This window comes from Pongo pygmaeus, chromosome 3 (genome assembly GCF_028885625.2).
Source record: "Pongo pygmaeus isolate AG05252 chromosome 3, NHGRI_mPonPyg2-v2.0_pri, whole genome shotgun sequence".
In the NCBI taxonomy this organism is placed as follows: domain Eukaryota; kingdom Metazoa; phylum Chordata; class Mammalia; order Primates; family Hominidae; genus Pongo; species Pongo pygmaeus.
In genome coordinates this window covers 9,626,562-9,654,137 of record NC_072376.2, presented here as the reverse complement: position 1 = coordinate 9,654,137, position 27,576 = coordinate 9,626,562, and the positions used below count along the sequence as shown (strand labels likewise).

At 43.1% G+C, this 27,576-nt stretch overlaps 1 protein-coding gene across 9 annotated transcripts in view; it reads left to right on the top strand.

The window, feature by feature from the left end:
• CLNK (cytokine dependent hematopoietic cell linker) overlaps positions 1–27,576 on the top strand; it is a 201,767-nt gene that overhangs the window by 47,934 nt on the left and 126,257 nt on the right. For 7 of the 9 annotated variants that reach the window (XR_008502356.2, XM_054486880.2, XM_054486883.2 and 4 more), the window contains one exon: positions 20,590–20,682. The exons of the other annotated variants lie outside the window; for them this stretch is intronic. Coding sequence is in view for 6 of the 7 variants with exons in the window: in XM_054486880.2 (XP_054342855.1) it covers positions 20,669–20,682 (14 nt within the window). In the remaining variant the exon portion in view is untranslated. The remainder of the gene's footprint in view (positions 1–20,589; positions 20,683–27,576) is intronic. 9 annotated transcript variants of the gene reach the window in all.

Genomic DNA, 27,576 nt, shown 5'->3' with positions numbered 1-27,576 from the left:
AACATGCATATGCTGAAGCCCTAACCCCCAGCATTGCAGAATGTGACTACATTTGGAGACAGAGGTAACTAATTTCAAATGAGACCATTAAGTTGGTCTCTAAGCCATTGTGACTGATGTCCCTATGAAAAGAAGAAATTTGGGCACAGATGTTCAGAGAAACACTGATGTTCATGTAAAAACACAGAAATAAGACAGCCAGCTACAAGCCAAAGAGAATGGCCTTGATCCCAGATTTCTCGCCCTCAGAATCGTGAGATAATAAATATCTCTTGTTTAAGCCACCCAGTCTGTGGTTCTCTCCTATGGCAAGCCCAAGCAAACTAATACAGCGTTTATTTGTTAAATCTCTCCAAATGATTCTAGCAAGAAGCACAGGTGGGCAACTCTAGCTTTAATTCATCAAGGAATGACAATCATAGTAACACCAGTGTCAACAGCAACAACAACCACAAAAAATGAAAGCATTATAGATTTTCACAATTAATATACCACTGTCACACACATTTTCAAGTTCACAGAGTCTATATTTAATAAAGCTGAATCACAAATACTAGTTCCTAGACTCCTCAATCCTGGGCAAATTCCATGTCATCATTTCATATATCTGCTTTCACCAAAGCCACCTTTGATTCAGGGTGACCATATTGCCCAATTTTCCTAAGGCTGTTCATGTGCATGCTGTTTTCCCAGAGTAATTATTAGTAGAGCCCCCTTTTACTCTCAAAAGCATCTGGATGCACACAATTTATTACACAGGCATCCTACATATAAGCTACATTTAATAGTGAAAGTTTTCCCAGGGTGATTACGAATCCTGAGTAGAGCATAGCGGCTGTCAATATGGTAAGGAAATGTCTCTCTGCAGTCGGTGTTCTCACAGGCACCCCTGTGGGTGCAGACACAGGCTGAATGTCAGGCCGTGCTGTAGAAAACATGGTACAGTTCAGGGCTACATTCAGGAGACCAGTGCCTTGGTTTGGACCTGCCACTGGCTTGCAGGGAGAGCATAGGTAAAATGAAACAATTAAACTAGATGACCCTGTGCTCACTCCAGCTTTAATTTTCTGGTTAATTCAATAATCACTTAATGTGTTTAAGGGACTCTTTAAGAGAGTAGGCAATAAAAGAGGAATGAAGGGCCGGGCGCGGAATGATGGCTCCCGCCTGTAATCCCAGCACTTTGGGAGGCTGAGGCGGGCAAATCACAAGGTCAGGAGATCGAGACCATCCTGGCTAACACAGTGAAACCCCATCTCTACTAAAAATACAAAAAAAAAAAAAAAGTTAGCTGGGCCTGGTGGTGGGCACCTGTAGTCCCAGCTGCTCGGGAGGCTGAGGCAGGAGAATGGCGTGAACCCAGGAGGCAGAGCTTGCAGTGAGCCAAGATCATGCCACTACACTCCAGCCTGGGCAAGAGAGTGAGACTCCGTCTCAAAAAAAAAAAAAAAAAGAGGAATGATGGGCATGTTCCAGGAGCTGGGAGTCTTTTGGAGAGGTAGGACATATGTGTGATTCTAATGTTTTGCTCCAAAACATCCGAAGTATGTATTAATTTGTGACAGCAAGAAACAACCCTGCCAAAAAAAAAACAAAAAAACAAAACAAAAAATAAAAAACCTTTTTTTTTATTGTTGCTTACCACATAAAGGTCTATTTTTTGTTCTCACAAAGCTTTTTGTGAGTACAGCAATTCTCCACGGCAGATATCTTCCAAGCAGTGATACAAAGGTTCCAATCTTGTAGCTTCCCCATCTGGAACAGGCATCTGAGGCTGGAGATGGAGAGCTGGGGAGTGGTGGGTGCAATACACTCCCTTTTGCTCAAGCCCCATTGTCTGGAACTAGTTGCATGGCCTTGCCTGAGGCTGGGAAATGTGGGAAAGTACACGGGTCCTCAATAAGCAATAAATGTCTTTGATGAGCAACCTCACCGAATCCAGAGAATGATAGAAACACGTTTATTTACTCTTCTCATGTCCTTCTTAGCAGCCTCTGCAGTCTATCTGCAATGGGCACTCGGGAGGCCCTGCTCCACACTGCAACACCTGTGTGCACAGAGCCATAGTGCCCAGCCCCTGGGGTTTCTCTTCTCAGTCACAAGTGTATTTGGAGTTCAAAGAATGAGAGGGAGGCAGGTATTTACAGTAGAGGGATATATCGGCATGATAGATGCTCTACTCTGAAGAACTGGGAAGACTTAAAAGACCTCCCCTACAAAAGCTTTGGTGGGAAGGACAAAGTGAGAGAGCAGTGACCAGACAGCACCTTTAGAAGGTAATCTCTATCCTTCCAAATTCAGTTGTAATCAAGCGTTACAACCTCACAGATACAATGTCCTACCTGCACACCCTAGCTCCAGACACATTCCCAAGTGCGTGGTACGAGAGCTGTCTCCATGCCTCGGCGTGCTGCTGTTCCTTCTGCTATGCCCTCCTTCCCTCCTCCCCTCCCCCTACCCAAGACCACTCAGGCCCCATGATTAATTTAGGTTTCATTTGCTTATATGTTTTCCTAGGACTGCCATAACAAATAGCCACAAACTGGGTGGCCTAAAACAACAGAAATGTGTTTTCTCACAAATCAAGAGGCCAGAAGTCTGAAATCAAGGTTGTGAGCAGGGCATGCTCTCTCATATCTTCCAGTGTTTGCTGGCCATCCTTGGCATTCCTCCCTTTGCAGCTGCATCACTCCAATCTCTGCCTTGATCATTACATGGCCATCTTTTCTCTCTGTGTCTTCACATGTGTTCCCTGCTCTGTGTGTGGTTCTCTCTGTGTCTGTTCTCGTCGTATAAAGATACAAGTCATATTGAATTAAAGACCCACCCTACTCCAAGATGAATGGAACTTACCTCTTAATTACTTCTGCAAAGACCCTATAACCAAATAAATTCACATTCACAATACCAGGGGTTAGGACTTATGTACTGTTTGCATCTCTCTAGCAGCATTCCTCACAATGCCTGATGCTGTGCAGAAGAGCCTAGTCTAGAAGAAAGAACATGGATTTTGGAGACAGGCATTCCTCTCAACCCCAAACCTGCCATCTCCTAGCCATGTAACTGTGGACAAGGTATTTAACCTATAAGCTCTTTCATGTCTTCATCTTTGAGATGGAATAATAACCCAATCCAACCCATTTAATTCATGAGAAGAATTTATTGGCTTAGAAAACTGACATAGTCTAGAATGTATCTAGATTCATACAGAGCAATATGCAAAGATTTAAAGGACATCAGCAGGTTCCTCTCTCGCTCTCTTCCATTTTTTTGCTGATACTCTGCAGTATCAGCTTTATTTTCAGACAGTCGCTTTCCACATCCAGCACAGATGGTGGAGAGTATCTAAGTATATATCAATGGGAGAATATACTATCCCAAGGAGAGAAAAGGCCTCCTCTCTCTTGGCCGGAGCACGTACTGTACAGCTAAATTCCGGCCAAGAGATTAGTGTCAGAGGTGGACCAGGTCGATCAGTCTGCCATAGGAAACGGAGCAATCTGATTACCCAGGCAGGATCTCCTGACACTTCACTGTCAGGAGAGGCAGATCATGTGACTCAGAGCCCTACCAGTTGAGGAAGTTGCCGGTCACAATGGGGCAGTCAAAATGAGCAACATGTGTCTAATACAGAATGTCGGAAACTCAGGAAAAGCAGAAAGCTTCATAAACCTCTTGTAGCATCCAACTTCTCTCACTAAGTTCTTGTCAAAATACTGAATGCTTAAATAAGTAAACTAATATAGCACTTGACCAGTTAGTAAAAATGTCGTCAATCTAGAAACCAGGTTAGAAGTTGCTTCATAAGATTGTTATCTCTTTTGAAAGGAGAAATAGCCAAAGGGCTGTTATAATGGGAAAAGCCCTAGACCTGGAATCAGGAGACCCAGGATGCCCACCTGCTCTTCAACTAAGGAGCCGTGCAAGGGGGAGAGGCCTTTTCTCTCTCTGGCCCTCAGTTTCTGCCCAGAAGTCCCAGTCCCAGTCCAACTGCTCATTTTACCAAAGATTTTTTTTTTCCAGCAATGATATTCTCAGATCCTTTCTCATCTCTAATGACTTTCACTAATCTGAATGAACCTGAAGGGAAAAGTCAAATTGTTGTTCTCCAGGAGGTTTGCACAGGAAGGAAGCAAAAAAGCTTCAGAAGGCTGAGCAGTGACAGGTATTTCAAAACACCAAAGTTAGACTGGGAAAGCTGGAAATGCAGAGGTGCCTCTGAGAAGCAATAGGGCAACTGAAAGTACTTAGAGTAATTAGTGCTAAAAATTCAGTCTTTCGGAGCACAGTGTAAGCCCAGTAGGCAGAATCCAGGCTGCTGGGTTCTTTGCTTTTCCTTAGATCAAATGTGGAGAGGTAGAAAGCATGAAGCTTGAGTTGCAAGGGAAATGACAGGCAAATGAAATAAAGAGAACTAACTAACTTCAGCCTCATTCCCCAGATTACAAAGAGCCGAGCACACACAGCAAGCTGGCTGGGAAGCTGGGAAACAGTGGGGTCTCCAGGCTTGCCCACTGACTCGGTGCTAACGTGGGGGACACCTCCCAAAATGACCACCCAGGTGTCTCCTTTCATATCCAAAACTTCCTTTGGAAAAAGGCCACTTTTTCAGGGCAAATATTTAACCTACCTCCCCTAGCCTCTACTCTGTGCCCCTTCTCTTCTCGTGGGCCTTACTAATGACCCTGATGGACTCTGTTTCTCTTCTCTGAGTTCTGGCACCTTAAAAATGCAAGTATTGTCCAAGCGGAGTGACTTCAACAGGATGACGAAGGGAATGGCTCAGGGTGAGCCCATCAGTCTGCACCCAGCTCTACCTGTGTGATCTTATACAGGGGGCTTAACTATGCTGAATCTCGTTTTCCTTGTCTGTAAAATGGGAGTTCTCATTCTGACCTCACTAGTTGGCCTAAGTATTAATGGGAACATGGTTGTCCTAAGTATTAATGGGAACTCAGCGCATAGCTATTACCATTATCTAACTGAGCACCCAAAATTGTTTAACCTTTTCCAATACAACCAACCACAAAGGGCTGATACAGGGAACAGATGAAATATTGTATGTGAAAGTGCATAACAATATCTAGCACTGATTATGGCAATAGTGTGATTGCCAATTCTATTACCATTATGAGTGACAGATTCTGTCTGCTTCTGTATATACAGCCCAATTACATTCCTACTGTTTGGTATGGTATGGAGCAGTTATAAATGAGTGAAATACAAGGATGACAGAATTCTTTCTCTTTGGAAACCTTGCAGATAGACACCTACAAGTATTGGCTCTAGGCTCAGATGTTCCTGGATTAGGCACGGGTCTCTGTCAAATTGCTTCTCTTGTTTTCTTCACCTGCAAACCATGATCACGATCAAATTCACCCTATAGGGAACAGGAATTAAATGGGAGAATAGAGATGAAGTGTTAACCTATCATCTGGCACAGAGTAAGTGCTCAATAAATGTTTGCTTGCATCAGATGCTGTGGGAAAGCTGCAGCCCATCAGTCGCAACAAAGCTGATGAAGATGGTAACACATACACAAAGAATAACGCTGTTGACCTAAGAGAATGCACGTTCTCTAAACTTAAAAACTTTTAGCTTTGATTCTATAAGGGAAAGGAATCTCCAGATTTAAAATTTTCCAGGCCAGGTGTGGTGGCTGATGCCGTAATCCCAGCACTTTGGGAGGCCGAGGCGGGCAGATCACCTGAGGTCAGGAGTGCGAGACCAGCCTGACCAACCTGGCAAAACCCCATGTCTACTAAAAATACAAAAATTAGCCGAGTGTGGTAGCACGTGCCCATAATCGCAGATACTCAGGAGGCTGAGACAGGAGAATTGCTTGAAACCAGGAGGCAGAAGTTGTAGTGAGCTGAGATCACATCACTGCACTCCGGCCTGGTTGACAGAGTGAGACTCTGTCTCAAAATAAGATAAAATGCTTCTGTTATGAGTTAGTTAGCAGCCTCATCTGCTTATTTGGGTCTAAGTTTGAGGTATTTTTAAATAGTATTTAGTTCCTAATACACGACAAATGCAAAAGTAGTGAGAGCATTGAAAGTTGTGCAAATGAAAATTGAGAATTTTTCTGTGAAAACTGAATAAAAATGACAAAGGTAACGAGTGTGTGGCATGATCTTTTCAATAGTAAGAACATTCTTGAAGACAAAGAGTAAGTCTGTTGTGTTTTAAAAGGGGGTCAATGTGCACCAGTGTCATTTAGCAAGAGATGAGCTGAAGTGAATATCAGGCACTAGGCTGGACCTAGGGGTACAATGATACACAAAAAAAAGATGACCCTGCCCTTGTGGCATTGCAACGTAGTACAGGAAACAAATATTCCACAAATAGTCACACAAAGGTTGTAGATGCTAAATGAAACTTGTATAGTCTGATATGTGTGCGACACTATGCATGTTGCCTGGGAAGAATTAGAAGTCCCTCCCCCTCTCCTGATGTATTCCTGTTGAATTCCTGCTAAGGGCTAAGGACATTGTCTTCACTTTTTGTGGGCTTGGAGATAGAAAAAGATGATGGTGGACACGGCAGAGGTCAGATGGAGAGAGGTGGAAAGACCCAAGATAGTTTGGAGGAAAAATCTCCAGGATTGGTTATGAACTGGTCCAGAGGCATGAGATGGTCAAGGATGATGCGTGGATACTCATACTGCACAACTGGGGGAAAGAAGGTGCCATTCACTGAACCAAGGAAGTCTGGGAAGATGGAGTTTTGAATGTTAAGAGTTACGTTTTGGATATTTTAAATTTTACATGCTTGTCAGGCATCCAGTTAGAGATAGCAGGTGAACACCCTAGACTAGAGCTATTCATGCCTTCAGCCACCATGTTATACTGCAACTCGATCTGTAAATCAGGTAACACGCACCTTGAGCCTTCTATTTCAGAAACAGGGGTAGGTGTTTAAATAAAAAGACAGACCTCAGAAAAAGACACATTTGAATCCTTACCCCATTGTCCAATAGCTGTGTGACTTCTGAAGGACAATTGAGAAAATCCTTTTGCCCATGTGAGCTTCACTAAAAAGTAAAGGTAACTTCTATGTCATAGAGTTGCTTTGAGACTAAAAAGAACATTTTCTAATTGGAAGACACTACAGTTGAAATATTTTCCCTTTCACTTGTTCATTTCCCTTTCTCTCTTCTATATCTCGGTTACTTGGTAATGAGGCTAGAATGAATTAATATTAGACATGAATCAAAGATTACCGAAATTGTTCTGTAATGTTTAAAATTATTTGCTTTACCCCTAGTTTCTGACCATTGCATATACATGTCTAGATTAACTGATCGATCAACTGCCTATCCACCAAGGGTCCTCATCTTATTTTCATACAATGCAAAGATCTGAAAAACTTACAGCTGCCTATAATTGTGATCTTTCCTCCCCTGTCATTTCATTTCTTTCTTTCTTGGTCTGAGCATCTGGGGCAAAGGCAATATTTCCTCTCCCACCTATCTCTGGTTTCCAGCCTTCTACTTACCGAGTGCCACCCATCCTAGAACAGAACACCATTAAATGACTTCCCGCAGAAGGCAGCTGGAGTACTCAGCCTTTATGAGAGAGGACACATACCTTAGACATTTGAACGTGCTTTTCAATCAATATGCTCTGGGCAGCAGTCACTCAGACTCTGCCTGGAACCTGTAGAACTCTTCGGGACTGACCTCACCATATTTACCCAAAGACTGCTAGACATCAGGAGGAGCAGGAGAGACACAGAAGGCCAAAAGAGAAGCTTTCTTTAAGCTATGCAAGTGGATCCAGAAATGCTGATTCCGTAACGCAGCACTGACATTTGGTACCATTGATCTGTGGCAAAAAGTCAGGGAATCTCTTCCTTTGTGTTTCTCTTTCATACATTCTGTAAATATCAGTACAGCCCTTGTTTATTTCTCCATCCATTTATTCATTCGGCAAGTATGCCTGGAGATAAATGGCTTGGTGTAATGAGAGAAACGCCCTCAATCCTGCTTACCTGCTATAAGCAGATGGACCTCACAACACCTATAGGGCAATGGTGCCTAACTAGCACAGTGACCAGGCTGTGGTAAGCACCCCATAAGTAATGGCTTATTGTTATAATTGCTAAAGAGATGTACAAATTTATGAATAAATGAAAAGATGGACTAAAAATAGATGAATGAATGAACGAGAAAGAAAAATGCTCAGATGGTGTAGATAGGAAATGGGAATGAAGTGGACTTGGGGAAAGGTATATAAGCCTTCCCTCTCCCTCTATAGTGCTATAATTAATTTTCTTGGCTCTTCCCCTCCTAGAATTCACAGCCTATTTGGAGAGACAGTGGCTCCAAAATTTTTGAATCCACAACACATAGACCAGAGCTTGGTGTAGAGTGAGCAGAAAGAGTGGAAACGACTCTGAGCTTCTGGCTCATTAGACACAAGTTGGAATCCCAGCTCTGCCTGTGAGATCCTGGGCCAGTCCTTTGAGTTTGATGAATTTCCATTTTTTTCCATGAGGAGGGAGACAAGGGTTTATCTTACAGAATGGTCACAGAGTCCGGTGGGTACAAATGTGTGTCATAGTAACTTGCCAATCATCATGTACTATAGAAAGGCAAAGTTGTTCAAAGAAATTATCAGGCTCAGGAATAAACGAACAGACAACAAGCCAGATTCAATTCCAATCTACAATATTTCATCAGTGTCCACAAGACTGAGGAATCTTTGCAGACAATAATCCAATTTTCTGGAGTAGGAGCATAGTAAGGCTATCCTCTGTTTTATCCCTTCATTATTCTTAGTCTTGCAGGTATTCCTTGCTCCCCAGGCCCTCAGAGGTTTTGCACTGCTGTGGTCCCCAAACACCAAGCATGACTTGGGGTTGCCTGGCAGCATCAGAAGCCCTGGGTGAGGACTGAGGAGAAAGAAGAAATTTTCATTTTCAAAGATTTATGGGATATTTTTGAAGCCTTGAAAAAAATAAACTTGGAGAGATTCTAATTTTGGAAACCTTGAGAGAGACTGTGGCTGTTTATAAAAGAATTTCCCAGTGATTAGCCAGCACGGTGGGTAGCTACTGATACGCTCACCTTCACACTGCCTTCCCCTCTGAACTTCACACTGCCTTCCCCCCAAACTCTATAGGTTGCAAGACATTGTCTTGAAAACTAGTTGGGCTTGAGAGACACTGGCCTGGTTTCGGAGCTGGCCTCACCATGTGGTCTCTTCATGAGTAAATGTGCAATCTCCCCGAGGTTTGCTGAAACACTCAACCTTGTGCTGAGGTTTTCTTGATGTGGGCGTCCCCTCGCAGATGCCTGGTGGGTGTTAGCACTTCCTCGCTCTGCCCCAGCTGTGTCCACTTCCGATCCCTAAGACGTGTAAACATCAGGGGGCCTCATCTGTGAACACCCCATGGCCTTGACTCTCAGGCTGCCAGCATGTCTTGGGAAAGGGAGCCTGCCTCCCCTCTCTTCCTGAAAGCCCAGGCCAGGTCAGTGCCAAGAATAGCCAGTATTTGTTGAAGAAGGACCTTCACACAGCCTGTGAGGGTGGCAGTCATAGGTGCAAAGGGAAAATTTCTCCTTCATCCTCTGAAGTTTCACTGATAAATCAACTCACGAAAGGCAGATTAATTGGAGAAAACACATACAAATGTATCTGACCATAGTTTTAGGTGACACGGGAGCCCTCAGAGTGAAGACCCAACCCCTCAATGGGGCACAGAAGCTTATAAACCACCTTGAGATTACAGAAAGAATGGGGGCATGGGAGCTGGTCATACAGGTCATGGGAGGGGGAAGAAGAGGATTTCTGTTGAGGGACAGTAAATGATTACTAGGGAGAATTTAATAGGCTTAAAGAACCGGCAATTATCTGGGACAAGCTCTTTTGGGTCCGCAGAACAGACAATGGTTTGTAACAAAAGTCTGTCCAGGTGTGTTGACAGATCTTAGCTTTCCTTCCTGCAATATGGGTTCAGTTCATGAAAACTCAGACAAAGGGCAGGAGGTGATTGTTTTCTTCATTGATAGGTCTGGACTTTAGGCAGACAGGGAGCTTCAGAGAATCCTACACTTTGGGAGAGACGGTAAGATGTGGGGAGGCCTGAAAGAGCTTAAAGCTCCTGTTTCAGTTCAGCATGTACAAAGCATCATATTTTGGGATATCAGTTTCTGAGCCCCAACACAGGCATCGCAGTCTTCACTGAAGAAGGAGGAGCAGAGGCTACTGTGCACAGTTCATCCCAGGGAATGAGAAGTTGAGCCCATCTCTGCCTCCAAGGCCCCTCAGCCCCTCCAGCTTCTATCTTCTGCTCTATTCTCAATGTGCTGGGCCACATCCTAGGTGCCGTCTTAGCCTGGAGAGCAAAGGAGAAACAGACCCTGACTTTGACAAAGTTAACATCAATACAGACCGAAAAAAGTAACTAATCTCATAAATGAATATTTGCAAACTACTATGAGTTGATTTCATCTGAGTTTTGAATGTAGCCTTGAGTTGAAATCTGAAGGACGATTAGGAATTTCAGCAGAGTGAAAAAAAGCAAACAAGCCTCAACTAAGAGAACCACATTAAGAGAGACCTTGAATTTGAAGGGGAAATGGCCCTTTTAAGGAAATGAAAGGCCAGTGAGGGAGTTTGTGTGAGGGAGAAACATCAAGATAAGCCTTCGAAGATTATTAAAGACCAGACCATGTAGGTCCATGGAGCCACTGTCCCAAGAGCAAGAAGCTGTTACAAGTTTTTAGGCATGAGAGTAATATAAACAGGTACACATTTTGAAAAGCTTCCATAGGCTGCTTTCTGGAAACAGATTGAAGGAGGCCAAGAGAGTTACACAGGATGCCAGTTAAAAGGCTGTTATCCAAGTGAGAGGTGGTGGTCTCACTAGCAGCAAAGTCTGAGACCTGGATTCTGGTGCAAGTGACTTATGGGGGGAGTGCTTGCAGCAGAACCCTGCAGGGGAAACAGGGAGACAGAAGGGGGAAGAAGCGTTATGGGGAGGCCTGACCTAAGCCTGATTTCTCAGTGAGTTCTGGAGCTGAGCTATATCACAGACTCTGTGTAGCCCAGAGGTGAGAGGCTCAGGCAGTCTGTAGCCCAGAATGCCTGTGGGGGTGGGAGTGGGGAACCCAGCCTCTCAGACATCACCAAGCCCTGTGGCTCCTGTCAGTCAAAGGCAATCCTCCCAAAAAGGATTAAAACATGAGTAGTTAGCAATCACCTTGCAGCAGCAGAAGGAGGAGACAGAGAGACGCTCTGTCTCTCTGACCCTGTCTCTCTCTGTCCCTTTCTGTGTTCGTCCTTCTCTGTCTGTCTCCCTGGCCTTGACAGTATCCGCTATGCTCCAATCATGGTTCCAAGTGGCAATGTTGTTTGGATCAATGAATCAGACCTAACATAGTACTCTATGTTACTAAGTAGAAACCAATGCCGATGATACTAAATAAGTAACCATACAGAAGCTTATGTGGCTAATGGCTTTTTAAAGGTATTATTTCCTCCAAATGCCAGAACAGAGGGAGAAAAGGGCAAGTTTGGGAGAGACGATTCTCATTTTGTTGAGGCTCTAAAGTCCTGGTGCACGGCCAGGCTTTGAGGTGTGTGGGAGGTGCTTCCTGTTCTGCATAAAGCTGGCAATTGTGTTCCAACACCTGGGACACCTTCCACCTCCACAGTCCTGTAGCTAGTCGTGGCCCTCAGGGTGGTGTCTGTAAAACTCACAGTTTTCATCAAGTAAAATGAACCCATTCTCTATGGGTATCAAGTTTCCTGCCAACAGCTTCAAAGAAAAAGGAAAGTTTAAGTCTTTTGGAAAAACTTAAAGAGAAAGCTGCCCTGGACACCCCTTTGACCTCTCGCTGATGTAGTAAATTGCTTGGGTGAAGTTTACAGGGGCTGGCTCTATCATGAGAACCAGATTCTAGAGCTAGTCTATGGATGAAACGTGGCACAAAATCTCTCCCTGTTTTACAGGTGAAGAAACTGAGGTAGGGAGACATTGAGCAGCCTGCTCAAAGAACACAAAGGTAGTGAGAGGCAGAACCAGGAGTGAAGCATAAAGCACGTGGCATGACACTCCACATCAGACATTAAAACACATGTCCGCAACTGTGAATTTGGGTAATTGTTAAAACATGTTATGACAGTGACATTACAAACTGTAATGCAATCATCAAATATGATTTCATGGAGGTACATCTCATAATGCGTATATCCTAATGCATATATTTTTTACCAAAAAATTAGTATTTACATATATATGTGCCATAAACCAGAATATATCAACGTTTGTAGTATACGATTTTTATTTTCCTGTTTTTTCCTTGTACTTTTCTCAATTTTCTCGTGTGTTAATTTTGTTATAAAAATATTGTATAAATATAAACTTAAAAACCAAATTTCAAAAAAGAAAGGAAAGGGGAAAGTGAGGAGGGAGAAGCTGACTTTCTCCAATTGTCTTACTGGAAAGAAAGAATTTGGTGTGAATAAATGACATTCAAGAGAATCAGAGGAAAGGCAGATGGGTTGATGTGGGTCAACGAAATAAAAAGAAGCAAGAGAAGGAGAGCATGAATGAGAAACAAAGGGGAGAGAGGAACTATCTGTCTAAAATCCAGGCATCCTGGAGATAGAAACTGCTCAGATCATTGCCCTCAGAGCAAACCTCACTCCACAGATGCAGCAATGGGGTGCACGGTTCTGAGGCCACTTCCCCAGCTCTGCGGGGACAGAGGCAGAGCTGTACTGTGCAGGCGGACACTGCACAGTGGACAAGGCATGAGCCCCGGCCAGAGAGACCTGGATTTGAAGTCAGCACCACCCCCAACTAGTCAAAGTGCACGAGTGAAGGATGTCCCCCAAGATTCATCCTCTACAGCTGAAAGGTGGGAATTATTTCCACACATGAACGCTTCTGTGAAGGTTAAATTGAAAGAATGGTTGAAATGAATGTGCCCACTACAGAGAAGGTCATAACACATTGGCTTCCTTCCCTAGTCTAGAGAATTCCTTCCTCATATGAGAACCCTCAGCCTTGAGCTACATTGGCCTCAGATGCATCAGTAGGAGTTTGATTGGTAACGGAACTAGTTTCTGCTTTCTGACTCTGTCTCTCCCTGTCTATCTCTGCCTCTGTCTCTGTCACTCTCTGTCTCTCTATTTCTATTTCCTGCTGTCTCTGTTTCTCTGCCTCTCTCTATCTCTGCCTGTCTCTCTCTGTCACTCTGTCTCTCTGTTGCTCTATCTCTGTCTCTCTTTCTCTGTGTTTTAATCTCTGTCTCTGCCTCTCTCTACCTCTGTGTCTCTTTATCTTTCTGGCCCTGTCTCTCTGTATCTCTCTGTGTCTGTCCTTCTCTGTCTCTCTCTCCCTCTTACACATAAGCACATGCACCTGCACACGCCTGTAGTACAACAACCATCTGGCACTCTTTATTTCCAAAGTCTATTGATGATCTCACTGGGTCTAAGGGGACCAGTCTATTGGAAAGAGAGCAATGAGCCCAGAAGGGCCAAGCTCAGGGCAGAGGCAGTGAGAAAAGCAAACACAAATTGTTGAAATAACCTCTCCGTGGTGTCAGCCTGTCATGTTTGCCCCCTTTCTCTGCCTTTGTACACCAAACACCTCCCTCTGCAGAGTGGAGGACAGCTCTGCTTTCAATTACATCGGTTAATGTTTCCCTGTCACAGCAATGCTCAAATCTTGCCAGTCATCCAAAAGGCCTGGTGGATTGGTCTGTTAAAATCCTGTGTGGCTTTACAGCACCATGGGCAAGAGATCTTCCTATCAAAGGCATCTCTGAGCTAATGCTACTGTGATCTTGGCGTGCCTGCAGCTTTGGGCATGAAAGATGGGTTCACATTCACAATACCATGATGGTTATTATTCTACTGCCCAGTAAAACTATGTAATTTGTCCCTGGAAACTACCAAGAAAGACATCCCAGACTCTTGTCTCTGAAATCAGGGAAACAGAATCGAGAAAACGTTAAGTCCAACCTGAGTTTCCATCCATGAGTTTAGAGATATTGGGCCGGTCATCTCCCTCTATAAGTCTATTTCTCACAGCCATAACACAGAAAGTTTGGACAGAATCACTACTTCCCAAGGTGTGTTCCTCCAAATGCTAGTCATCAAGATTCTGCAAAAGACTGAGTTGTTTCATAACCAAATACTATGAGAAGCAGCTCAAACTCTCTTGAGTTTCATGATGCTTGTTGGCATATTAAAGATCCTGAGAAGTCCTGCAGGAAGTATGCCTATTGTATTTGCTATGAAATAAGTTTAAAAAAAAAAAAAAAAAAAACTGGCCGGGCGAGGTGGCTCACGCCTGTAATCCCAGCACTTTGGGAGGCCGAGGCAGGCAGATCACGAGGTCAGAAGATCGAGACCATCCTGCCTAACACGGTGAAATCCCGTCTCTATTAAAAATACAAAAAATTAGCCGGGCATGGTGGCGGGCACCTATAGTCCCAGCTACTCGGGAGGCTGAGGCAGGAGAATGGCATGAACCCAGGAGGTGGAGCTTGCAGTGAGCCAAGATGGTGCCACTGCACTCCAGCCCGGGCAAGAGAGTGAGACTCCGTCTCAAAAAAAAAAAAACAAAAAACAAAAACCTACTGGACACTAATCTTTGTGGAATATCTACTATTTAACATGGCTTGAGGTTATCTTGCTTATCTTCATGGAATATCTACTGTTTAACATGGCTTGAGGTGAGGGTTCAGCAAAGCACACTAGTGCTTACCTGTTCCAGCATCTGCATTCCTCCAGCTCACATGCTCTGGATTGTTTAGATTGTGTAAACCTAAACCACTCAGGCTATTTGCTTTTCCACCTAGAGATGGGGAAACTAAAAAGTGTTCTTTTCAGAAAATTCTAGGTTGTTGCCATCACGGGGACATCATCATTTCACAGGAATGTATGTTTTACGTTTCACGTTAAACACGTACTTTGCTGCATGTAACATTTAACATGTTTTCTTCCTTTCTTCACTTGCCTACACTTCTTATCTTTCTTCAATCATGCACATTTCTTACCCTTTAAGAGAAGACATCACTGTCCTGACTCGGAGTTCCACAGAAGGTTTTCTAGGGTTGGGTTCTCCTTCTGTAGGAACTGTATTTTTCATTATCTGAGCACTTTTCACACTGAACTGAAATTGCTTATTTGCCTATTTCCCTTCTAAACAAGGAGTCCCTACAGATCAGGACACAAACTTTTAGGTATTTTATCACCTGTGTGGTTAACACTTAATATCTAAAACTTACTTTAGATATTGTTTATATATCTAATTCATTTAAATATTATGTCAGACACCATCTTATTTAATCCTCTCAATTATCCAATGAAGTAGATGCTGGCCCTTCACCTGATTTATTGATGAGGAATTGGAGGCTTAGAAACATGTACTGGCATTCTCTAAGCTTTAGAGGCTGCATATCTACAAGGTTAGGGGCTGAAATTTGAACCCAGACAGTCAGATTCCAGAACCCTTACTCTGGCTGCCGTATTATATTACCCAGAGGCACTGAGGAGATGCTCAACAAACATTTGTTGAAAGAGAAATGGACGAGGCTTTATTAAAAGAGCATCCTATAAGACGGCTGCTTCTCTGATTTTACATACTCTGAATCTTGGAGCGAATGGTCCATCAACCCTCTCCAACCCAGGTATCCATCTCAAAAAACCTAGAGAGGGATTTGTTAAGTCAGGAGTTCATGAAGCCTATCAATTACTTAACCGAGTAATGGGAGACTCATTTTCTGGAATGAGAACTGTAGGTAATGCAGATTTTTAATTAATATTTAACAGCTTTATTGAGGTATAATTTACTGCTATGGACTGAATATTAATGTTTCCCCCAAATTGACATATCGAAACCCTAGTTAATCTCCAATGTGATAGTATTTAGAGGTGGGGCCTTTGGGACAAAATGGGTTCTGATGAGGTCATGGGGGTGAAACCCTATGAAGAAATCAGTGCCCTTGTAAGGGATGAAGGGACCAGAGCTCCCTCTCTCCGCCAAGTGAGGACACAGTAAGGAAGCAGCTGTTTGTAAGCCAGGAAGAGAGCCCTCACCAAGAACTTGACCATGCTGGCACCCTGATCTTGGACTTCCAGCCACCAGAACTGTGAGAAATAAATGTTTATTATTCAAACCACCCAGTACGTGCTATTCGGTTACAGCAGCCCAAGCTGACTAAGATATTTTCATAATAAAAATCATTGTTATATACTCAAAATGGGCGAATTTCATAGTATAAATTTTGTATGCATTTATACTGTTGTTCCTTCCACCAAACCATGACAACAAGTTTTAATACCAAAATTATGTTCTTTCTTGACAAAGAACTGGTGAAAACTTCCAGATGGTGTGGGTGCCCCCTTTCTGTCCTATACTGTTTCAACCAAGGTTGGGCAAAGACCTTCTTTCCTTGGTCAGTGCTTTCATGCCTGTACTGCAGTTAGCCATGAGTTGTTGTAGCCTGTCACATCCCCTCATGAATTGTAAGCTCTCAAAGGAAAATTACATTTCTTTTACATTTTTAAATGAACCCAAGAATAAACAAAATGACATACTTGTCTGGAGAAAACATAAGGCTTGAAATCAGGTGACCCAAGTTTGCCTCCCAGCATCCCTCCTTTAAAACTGTATGACCACAAGCCTCAATTTCCCCATCAGTATAATGGGAATAACACCATTATAACCCCGGGTTCCAAGCTGGCTATGCCCTTAACAATCTATATGGTATTTACCAAATAAAGGGGTAGAGAGTGAAAAGACTTTTAAATATTTTCTACTCCTTGAAATCTTTGATGCCTGGATTTTAAGAACTCAAATTTCCAAACAAAAACTTTTTTCTTAGTCTCTAAGCAGCCATTGTTCCCAAACCACTTGCTTTTATGACCTAGACTGCAAATAACAAGTCCTGTTTTGCTCAGATGAAAGAGTGATTTGAGAACCATTTAACAGTGTACATTTTCTCAGCATCGCAATCACAGAAATACCTGGGCTAAATGGCGCAGTGCTGATCCACTGTGAAAATTTGTGGAGTGTTCAATTACCCTTAGAATTGTTCATCTCTTACCTGTGGAGCCCCAGAGTCTAATCACAGGACAATAGGCTGCAGCTGGAAAATTTTCCACAGCACACAAAGAAAGTTCACAGAGAAGCCACAGGCCCCAGACCCCACCTGGAAAGTGAATTGTCCTGCATTTTACAGCACACGGATCATCCTCTTCTTGACAGTGTGTTCCTAATGTCGTCCTGGAGGGACAGAATAATAAATAATAACAATAAATCTGACATTGGCTTATCAAATCTAAGGACAGAATTAATTCAAGGGCTACAGATTCCAGTGACTAGCATTTGTGGATCTTAACTGGATCTGATTGGATTCAGACACATGTCACATTTCTGGCCCCAAGTCTATTGAAGATCATGCTCTTGACTCAAAGGACACCCACTGGACCCCAAAATGGAAAGACCTCCAATGATACTTAGTTTTCCTGGATTGAATGATAGACTTCTTCATGTATTCCTTATTCCAAAAACATTTAATACATGTCAACTATCTTCCAGTAACTCTGCTTGGGGCTGCAATTAGAAGACAAATAAAATACAGTCCCTGCCCTCAAGAATCCCCCTGTCTGAGGTGTCCTGTTACCATTCTGCCCTCTCCAGGAAGACGCTTCTATCACGTTTCAAGGACATACTGTGGAAAAACGTCCTGGGCTTTGAGCCAAACAGAAGTGTCTGGCCTGCAGTGGCCACTTACCTCTTGGTGACTGAGGTACTGAGGTAGGGCTTTTTGGTTTCTTGTTTTTCTGTTTTTGAGACGGAGTCTCGCTCTGTCGCCCAGGCGCGATCTCGGCTCACTGCAAGCTCTGTCTCCTGGGTTCACGCCATTCTCCTGCCTCAGCCTCCTGAGCAGCTGGGACTACAGGCGCCCACCACCACGCCCGGCTAATTTTTTTTTTTTTTTTTTTTTTTTTTGTATTTTTAGTAGAGATGGGGTTTCACCGTGTTAGCCAGGATTGTCTTGATCTCCTGACCTCGTGATCTGCCCGCCTCAGCCTCCCGAAGTGCTGGGATTACAGGCGTGAGCCACCACGCCCAGCCTGAGATAGCATTTTTACCCTCCTTCGCCTCAGATTCTTCATCTGTAAAATGGCAGGCAAGCAAGCCAGCAGTTACATCACTGTACTGTCAACATTATAAGAGAAGTAAGCACAGAGCACCAGGAGAATTAGGAGCCATAGAACAGGTGCAGGCAGGCACCACAGGCTAAAGAAGGCAGAACTGGGTCTCGGTTTTGAGAGCAGAGTAAGAACGAACTGCCTCTGGAAGTGTCGGGGAGCCCTGCAGCCTAGGCATGAGAAACCTTATGGATATAAGATGCTGCATGCTCTGGGAGGAATGAATGGCACCTTTAGAGAAAAATGCAAGGGAATGGGACAGCTTGGTTAGAGGGAGTCCTACTGAGTGGCTCAGATAAAATCAGTAACAATTGTTTGACAGTTAAGTCAGTGCCTGAGTGAGGTGACTTTAGGATAGGTGGGTTTCTGGCATTGATGTTGACATGGATACTCTGGGTGACAAAACCTCTCTGAAAAGGACAAAGCAATGGGTTCCAAATGGAGCAACAGCCTCCTGGTAAAATTGTGCATCTCGGGAACGAAGTTAGTTACGGCTACTACTGATCATGTGACTGGAGTGTACAGATTCAAATCCTTCATTTTCACAATGAGGAGATGTGAGTGCTTAGGCTCTGAGGAAAGGGAGGAGGATGTGTCTAAGAGGAGACGCATGCTCAATTCTCTCCCCTTTTCTTGATGCTCACTTGGCCGTGAAGAGCAGAGAAAGGAAGGGACTGTCCAGGCTACAGATTTCTCACATTCTTGTGTGGAAAGAAAACAGGGGTTGGTGATTGAGGTTCCCTCTTTCTGTACCATTGAAACCCACTAGTGAATATTAAGACAGAGTATTATGGGAAAACGCCCCGGGCTTTGAGCCAAGCAGAAGAGTCTGGCCTGTAGCAGCTGCTTACCTCTTGATGACTGGGGTAGGGTTATTACCCTCCTTAGCCTCAGTTTCTTCATCTGTAAAATAGAAATAGGAATGCCAGCTCCACACGATACTGGAAAGACTACTTGAGAGCCTGCGTGGATCACGCAGCACACCATGCTGACCGCCTTTCTATTTGTTGCTGTTTGTTTAATTCTGTCTTTTTGTAGATCAGAGAGAGCTATTCCAACCCATTCATTTGCTGAATGTCCCTTTTCCTTTCCCTTTTATTTATTTTCCTTTTTTTTTCTTTTTCCACCCCAACCGCTCCTGCACACACAAACACACCTATGTTTCCTGCAGAAATGAAACTAATTCCAACACTTAATTAGTGAAGTCATTGCCACACAGAGAGCAGCCAAGTTGCTTTGAGAGGGATAGTAGCTCATAACATTTCATTTTATTTCGAACAAGGTTAACCACATCATTATCACCAAAACACAGTCCCAAAGGCTCCATCTGTCTCCCATTGATGTCTATTCATGGTTTGCTGGCAGCAGTTCAAGGAATCTGACCGGTTTAAAAACACAAAGCTCCTGAAACCAGAGTGAGTTTATTTTCCTAGCAGGTGATTACAATGCTTAGCTCTAATTTAGCGTGAAAAGGCTCCAGCGATTGCCTTTGGAGATAGCTAGGCATTGTTAGCTTGAATGACAGCACTTGGTCCATGGATGTTCGTCTACCTGCAGGTATAGCTCCAGAAGGACTAATGTGTTATCAAGTTTCAGCAGAACTGAGCAACTGGCAGTATAGAACACAGAGCTACTCACAGATTTTCCATGGTCAAAGACAGAGCCTGAGACACTCATTGATGATTGATCAAGGCTAAAAGAGTACTGGCAACATGGACTTTTCTCCTGAACCTTCTTTTAGATATAAATTTATTTAGGCATACGCTATGGTTTGGATCTGTGTCTTCACCCAAATCTCAGGTCCAATTGTAATGCCCAGTATTGGAAGTGGGGCCTGGTGGGAGGGGATTGGATCCAGGGTCCAGAGTCCTCATGAATGAGTTAGCACCATCCCCTTGGTGCTATTCTCATAACAGTGACTGAGTGAGTTATTGTGAGATATGGTTGTTTAAAAGTGTACAGCACCTTCCCCCTTTCTTTCCTGCTCCTGCTTCTGCCATGTAAGATGTGCCTGCTTCTGCTTCATTTTCTGCCATGATTGTAAGTTTCCTGAGGCCTCCCCAGAAGCAGAAGCGGCTATGCTTCCTGTACAGCCTGCAGAACCATGAGCCAGTTAAACCTCATTTCTTTATAAATTACCCAGTCTACGGTATTTCTTTATAGCAGTGCGAGAATAAACCAAAACAGCATATTTTACATGTCGTATAATTAACCCATTTTAAAGTATACTATTCAATGATTTTTTAGTAAATTCACCAACTAGTGTAACTATCACTATAAATCAGTTTTGGAAGATTTCCATCAACCTGATAAGATTTCTTACACCCATTTATGGTTGATCCCAGTCCCCCGCCTCTGCCCACTTCCCCAGGCAATTACTAATCTACTTTTTTCTCTACAGATTTGCCTTTTCTGGATTATTTCACATAAACGGAATCAGTCAATAGGTGCTCTCTTGTGTCTGGCTTCTTTCACTTATCATGACATTTCTGAGGTTAGTTGATGTAGCGTATGTAACAGTTTATCCATTTTTATTGCTAAATAATATTCCATTGCATGATTACACATTTTGTCTATCTACTCACCAATTTATGGACATTTGGGTTCTTTTCCATCTGAGGCTCTTATGGATAATACTACTAAGAATGTTGGTGTGTAAGTCTTTGTGTAGACTACATTTTTATTTCTCTTTGGTAGATACCTAAGAGTGGTATTACTGGGTCATATGTTCAACTTTTTAAGAAACCATCTCCAGAATCTTGATTCTTTTGTGGAAGCTCATTTCCTCTTTGCTCCCCAACTAAAACACTAGTGATTCAGATGTAAGGAACATACCTCCACATCTCTCCCTACAGCCCAGGATGAAAATCAAAAACAAAAGCAAACAAAGCTGTTTTTTCTCTCCTGATTACACTCATAGTAGAAAAGTGCAGAGTTGGAACCACAAAATGAGCCTACCAAAGAAGTAACAAACTCTTTTTCCCTCTTTTTCAGTCTTTTCTGGCTATATGGTACTAGTAAAACAAAATAACAGTAGAGATACTGAAAATCAAACCATAAGCTTCAAAAGTCTGGCTTCGCATATGGATCACTAGCTAAAGCCTTTATTTTTAATGTTCTGAGCAAAGATTGACTATTATTTCATTGCCATTTAATTTACCAGAGAGTTTAGTATAACTACCAAGTGCCTAGTACAGAAAATGATGGAAGTAGAAATTTCCAATGAGCAGCTCATAGTCCCACTGGTGAGAAATCCATACCTTATAATTACATATCACATGGCAGTTCGTAAGGGGATTTTGGATTTTTTCTCCCCTTTTGCACACATCAATCCTGTTAGCAAAGATTCTTTTAGGGGGAGAAGAGAAAAGGAAGATTGAACTTGGATCATCTCCAGTTTTATATCTCCAGCTATAAACAATAGATGCTGAGGAGTTGAACTTGGAGAACAGAAAAACAAATACTGAAGACATTAGCATATTAAGCAAAGGATAAGGAGGTTCCTTAATTTATATATGTATGCACTGGGATGGGGAGGGGAGGAAAGAGAGGGAGGGGAGGAAGTTCTATGGGATTTTTGTTTCTTTTGTGTTGCTATTCTTGAAAGGATAGTAGCATTAACTTATATAGTGCACTCACTCTCACGGTACAAATAAGAAACTATTGCTGTTCCCACTTTAAAGATAAGAAGCATGTGGATCAGAGCAGTAAAATCATTGTCATGCCAGAAGCCCAGAATTTCATCCTAGGTGTGCCATGTACTAGCTATTTTTGACCCCCAAGCTGAGTTCGTTCTACCACAGGACACTATAAATGGCAATGCTTTAAGGTGGGTTAGCCAGCGGTGTTCTGGTAAATTTTAGCAAATGTTGAAAAATTCTCTAGAAAAAAAAAAAAGTGTATATATACATATATATATAGATGTATATATACACACACACAACTTTGTTATAAATGTTACTGGTATAAAAGTTGTATAGTACATAATTTACAAATAATAATGAAATATGCAGTACTCTTCATTATAAATTCCATATAGTCAGTTGCTTATCATAGAATGATTTCATTGATTTTTGCTGAACTCTCATATCTTTAGCAAATCTATGGTTGCAATTGACAAATGAGTGTAGTTCTAACATCAATATTGGTTGCTATTTTCCTTTGTATTAATGAGTAAAACAAAAGTGGAACAACAAAGAAATATGAGAACTTTACTTGTTCTTCAGAGGTGTGGGCAGCTTCTTTGTTGAATCAGATAATAGTTTTCAATATTGGAAGAATGTGTCCTATTTTGTGCTGTTCGCAATGTTATAGATATTGACACAGCATACTGTTAAGTTAAATCTGCTTTATTAACATTTCCTCCATTATCTTCTTAAGTCTAATGTGTCAACAAAGCAATAAACTAAACCCTGATTTGTAGCATGTGCCAATTTCTGTGATGCAAATACTCCCACTATGGCCAACGTCCAGCTGCAAGTATGACTTCACTAAATTGAGGGTGCTGAAGAGATGAATGGCAGCATATTTCCACCATTCAGATAAAATAGATGTACACAACATCAAGACCATAGGTAATGGAAAAATGTAGTAAAATAATTAAAAAGTGATGTATATTGTGTATTCATTATCTTTGCTTTTAGTCTAATTTTGTCAATTATAATTTTATATAATTTAATTTTTAATAATGACTGTTTAACAACTGGTGTGCAAAATTCCTGAAACTTTAATGCAGAAATCAGCTCTGCTGGGGAGCACAAGCCAACTTCAGCACACCACTGATAACTCAATATTCCCTCTGCTCTTCTTCTTCCTCTCCATGCAGGTCTGACATTGAATGCCTCATTTATTACTGGCTTTCTATGAAAATGTTTCCGGCTTTACCAGAACACTGCCATTGACTAGTTGACCTTGGAAAAATATTTGACCTTAGAGAGTCATTTCATTATTTGTAAATCAAGGTTATTTTACCTTCATCATAGCACCACTGTAAAGATAGGTAAAGTAACCAGGACTGTGGCAAGACAGCATACTTTCTCAGAAACTATGAGCTCGCATCCTCATCTGCCCCTCAAAAGTCCTGGGGTCTATACCTGGAGCAGGTGCATGGAGAACTCTACTGGCTCTTCTTTGCTCTTCTTTTTCATTTTTTTCTTTCTTGTTGTTTTGTTTTGTTTTGTTTTTTGAGACAGAGTCTTACTCTGTTGCCCAGTCTCGAGTGCAATGGCACGACCTCTGCTCACTACAACCTCCGCGTCCCAGATTCAAGCTATTCTCTTTCCTCCTTCCTCCCTCCTTCAAGCGATTCTCCTTCCTCCTTCCAATCCCAAGTAGCTGGGATTATAGGCATGTGCCACCACGCCTGGCTAATTTGTGTATTTTTTAGTAGAGACAGGGTTTTGCCATGTTGGCCTGGCAGGTTTCGAACTCCTGGCCAAAGGTGATCTGCCTGTCTTGGCCTCCCAAACTGCTGGGATTATAGGCATGAGCCACCGCGCCCAGCCTTTTTCTTGTTTTTTAAGAAAGAGTCTCACCCTGTTGCCCAGGCTGAAGTGAAATGACACAAACTCGGGTCACTGCCGACCTCCATTTTCTGCGTCCAAGCAATTCCCCTACTTCAGTCACCTGAGTGACTGGGATTACAAGTATGCGTGACTAATTTTTGTATTTTTAGTAGAGATGGGGTTTCACCATGTTGGCCAGGCTGGTCTCGAACACCTGGCCTCAAGTGATCTTCCCTCCTTAGACCTCCCAAAGTGCTGGGATTACAGGTGTGAGCCACCGCACCCAGCCCCTTCTTTGCTTTTCTAATCTCTGTTATTAGTGCACCCAGAACTGACAGCGACCAGATGACCTCTGTGATTAGGAGAGTGGGTACTCGTAGGAAACAATCACAACAAGGCTCTTTATGTATTGATTTTTTGATCCTTACAACAATTCTGTGACATGCTCTCATCAACTGTATTGCAGATAAGAGAAATAAATCCCAGAGGGATCACATCAACTTCCTCCAACTTGAATGTGCACACAGATCCCGTGGCCTCTTATTACAATGCAGATATCGGTTCAGCGGGGCTGGGGTGATGTCTGGGATTCTGCCTGCCTAACCAGCCCTTGGGGGATGCTGCTGGTCTGGGGACCACACTTTGACTAGAAAGAAATGAGAATTCTCAGCCTGAAAAACAGATATGGCCAGTTAGCCAATTCCAAATCCCACACTCTTAATGTCCATGATATTCAATCTTCTGGAAGAGCCTAAGTCTGTGGAGGAGAGTTCCTAGAGAAACAAGGGCATCATAGATATCTGTAGAACCAAGGAAGAAAACTCAGCCTTCCTTAAGGGAACCAGGGCTCTATGTGGATAAATCTAACATATCGAGGTCACCTGGCATCTCTGTAATGACAGTGTTTACCGTTATTTGAGTCACTCATCAACGTGCTAGTTACCATACACACAAGATGTCTAACATCCCACAGAAATTTCCTACCAGCAGGCTCCATGCAGACATCTCACCCAGACATCTGCCAGGGGAGGAGAATTTAATTGCTACATTTACTGGAGTTTGAGCCAGAAGACTCTCAGAGCCCAAATAATCGAAATTCCTATACTACAGCTGGAGAAATTTCAGTGTGGAGAGGGCAGGCACACTATGAGTCTGAGGTTGCTCTCTCAATCTCCAGTTGGTATGGTGGTTGCCACTGAGGGTGGCCTGGACATTCAGGATCCTTGGTCAGCACCTGGCTCCCTGCTTCCTCTGGAATCTTAAGCACATTCTCCAGGTGAGAAAGAACCTGTCCTGCAGGTTGTCAAAGACAAAGCCACAGAGTCAGATGAACTATTCAGGATGGAACAAGGGAAAACATACAAAGTTGGCTTGCTTTTTTAATGGTTTCCAAGAGAGCAGACATTCAGGAGAGATTAATTCTGTGGGTGAAGTCTCAGCTATTACAAAGAGAGTAACACCTCCCCTGCTCCCACCCTGTTCCATCTCCTGCTGGGGTTGTGACAATAGCTTCCCAAAGGGTCTCTCTGCTTCCACTTTATCCCTCAATGACATACCTATTCTCCAGCCAGAAGACAGAGAGATCCTATTGAGTCATAATTGTTATCTTTGTGTTCCTCTGTCTGAGACCCTGACATGGCTTCATAGCCATGGCCTAAGTCTAGTGCTTCTCAGTGACTACAGACAAGGTCTTGCCACATCTGCCTTGATTCTCCCAAAAGGCTCTTGGACCATCTTCCCCATCCATCCCTGCAGGCATTCCAGTTCAGCCACGTGGACCTCATTACCTTGATTCAACTACTTAGCCACACTCCTGCCTTTGAACTTTTCCTGCAGATATCCCACAGCTGATGTGCCCAGTGCCTTTTTCCTGTTCCCATCTTTCCAGTGAGGCTCACCTTGACCACCCCAAGGACTATTCATACCCACCTGCCCACCCTACCTGGCACTCTGATTCCCCCACCTGCTCTACAGTCCTTCCAGAGCGCCTTATCACCTGCTAACATGCTGTACCCATTCCTGATTCATTCTGTTTACTGTTATTGTTGTCCTTCTCTGTTCCATGGATAGAGATCCTTTTCTGCTTTGTTCCATAGGAATTAGCCATCTTCTTTATTTTGTTCACTGATATATCTTGAGCACTGAGAGTAATTCTCAGCCCACACTGAGCACTAAGAAAAAAATAAATGTGTTGTTGAATTCATTTTTGTAAAAATTTCTAGCCTAAATACTTATTGAGGACTTGTTCTATTCCAAGCACGGTTGTAAGCATTTTGCATGCATTATCTCATTTAATTCTTACAATATTCTCAATATGTAGCAAAACCTAAACACCCTCGGTGCCAAATGCTGCTATTAAACAGTCCCTGGGGAACACAGATGAGATATAATGATTGACTCCAACCCTGGCTTCCTGGGTTTGATTATCTTTTGATAAGTGCTTTGAAAACCCATGTCTCCAGACAACATGATAAGATAGATCTGCCGCACCCCAGAGCTCATCAGCGTGGGAAATCAACTGTGTACCAAGGGCAGTAGATAAGCCCTGGGGTAAATCTAGGATTCCAGCCACTCTCCATTTCCATGAAACCCAGCATGACGCAATAGAAAGAAACAGTCTTTAGGTCAGATAGGCCTGATACTGAATGCCATTCAGGCATTTACTGCTGTGCAGCTGCAAACAATATACTTTGCCTCCCTGGGCTTTTCCTCCCCATCTGTAAAGTAGAAATATGGCTTAACCTGAAATGTTGTCAACAGGAATAATTGAGAAAAGTGGCTGACACACTCTCAGCAAGACACTTTGGACGTGGGATCTTTCACAGGCCAATGTGTCCATTGCCTTTTGGGGAATGACTTCAAACTCAGATTTCTTTCTCAGGAGCATGATGTTGGGCAGACCTTGTACTAAAGCTCATTTCTGTCACTTCACACCAATCTGTATTGAACTCTTCCTGTTGGTGGGGCCCCATTCTAAGAGCTGGGAATATGGAAATAAAATAAATGTCATTTGTTTTCACTGAGAGATATGGGTAGGTTTCTTCAGCTCTCTCAACACTTGGTTACTGAGAGGATCAAATGAGAGATGGGTCTGGAACAAGAAAGCTTGCATCCCATGTTCACCTATGCACCTTTTCATTGTAGACATTGTGGGAATAGTGGCTGTGTCGTGCAGCATTTACTGTTTACAGAGATTTGGCCAATTGTTCATGATGGCTGCTCTTTGGGGGCAGAATCGGGGCTGTAGGGAGAGAGTGGATTGTCAGGGACCAGACCATGGAGGGCCGGTGAGCCATGTTCCAAAGATGGACTGTGACTACAGGCAGCAGGAATGCCAGATTTTACAGTGAGGATCCTGGCTGCAACACAGCGAATGGATTGGAGGAAGTGAGAAGTGGAGGAAAGGAAGGGGAGAGGGTGCTGGAGATTCTCACAGGACAGAAGGCGGGAGCCACCCCCAGGAGCGGCATGTCATTGGGCCTCACTCTTTCTTCTCGTTTCCCTCCCTACCTTGTTTTCCCTTCTTTTTTGTGGAACTGCTGGGATCATAAAGTGTGGCACCAGGAGATAGAGGAAAGGCTATTTTCCTGGGGGGCTTCTTCTCTAGAAGCCCCTCTGGCACTCACAGGAGGCCCCTCCCAGCTTTCCTGCAGACTGCAGAAGAAGGTCCATTGTTCCATTACATCTTTTTTTTTTTTTTTTTTTTTGAGACTTAGTCTCCCTCTGTGGCCCAGGCTGGAGTGCAGTGGCATGATTTCAGCCCACTGCAACCTCCACCTCCCAGGTTCAGGTGATTCTCATGCCTCAGCCTCCTGAATAGCTGGGATTACAGGCACCCGCCACCATGCCCAGCTAATTTTTGTGTTGTTTGTTTGTTTGTTTGT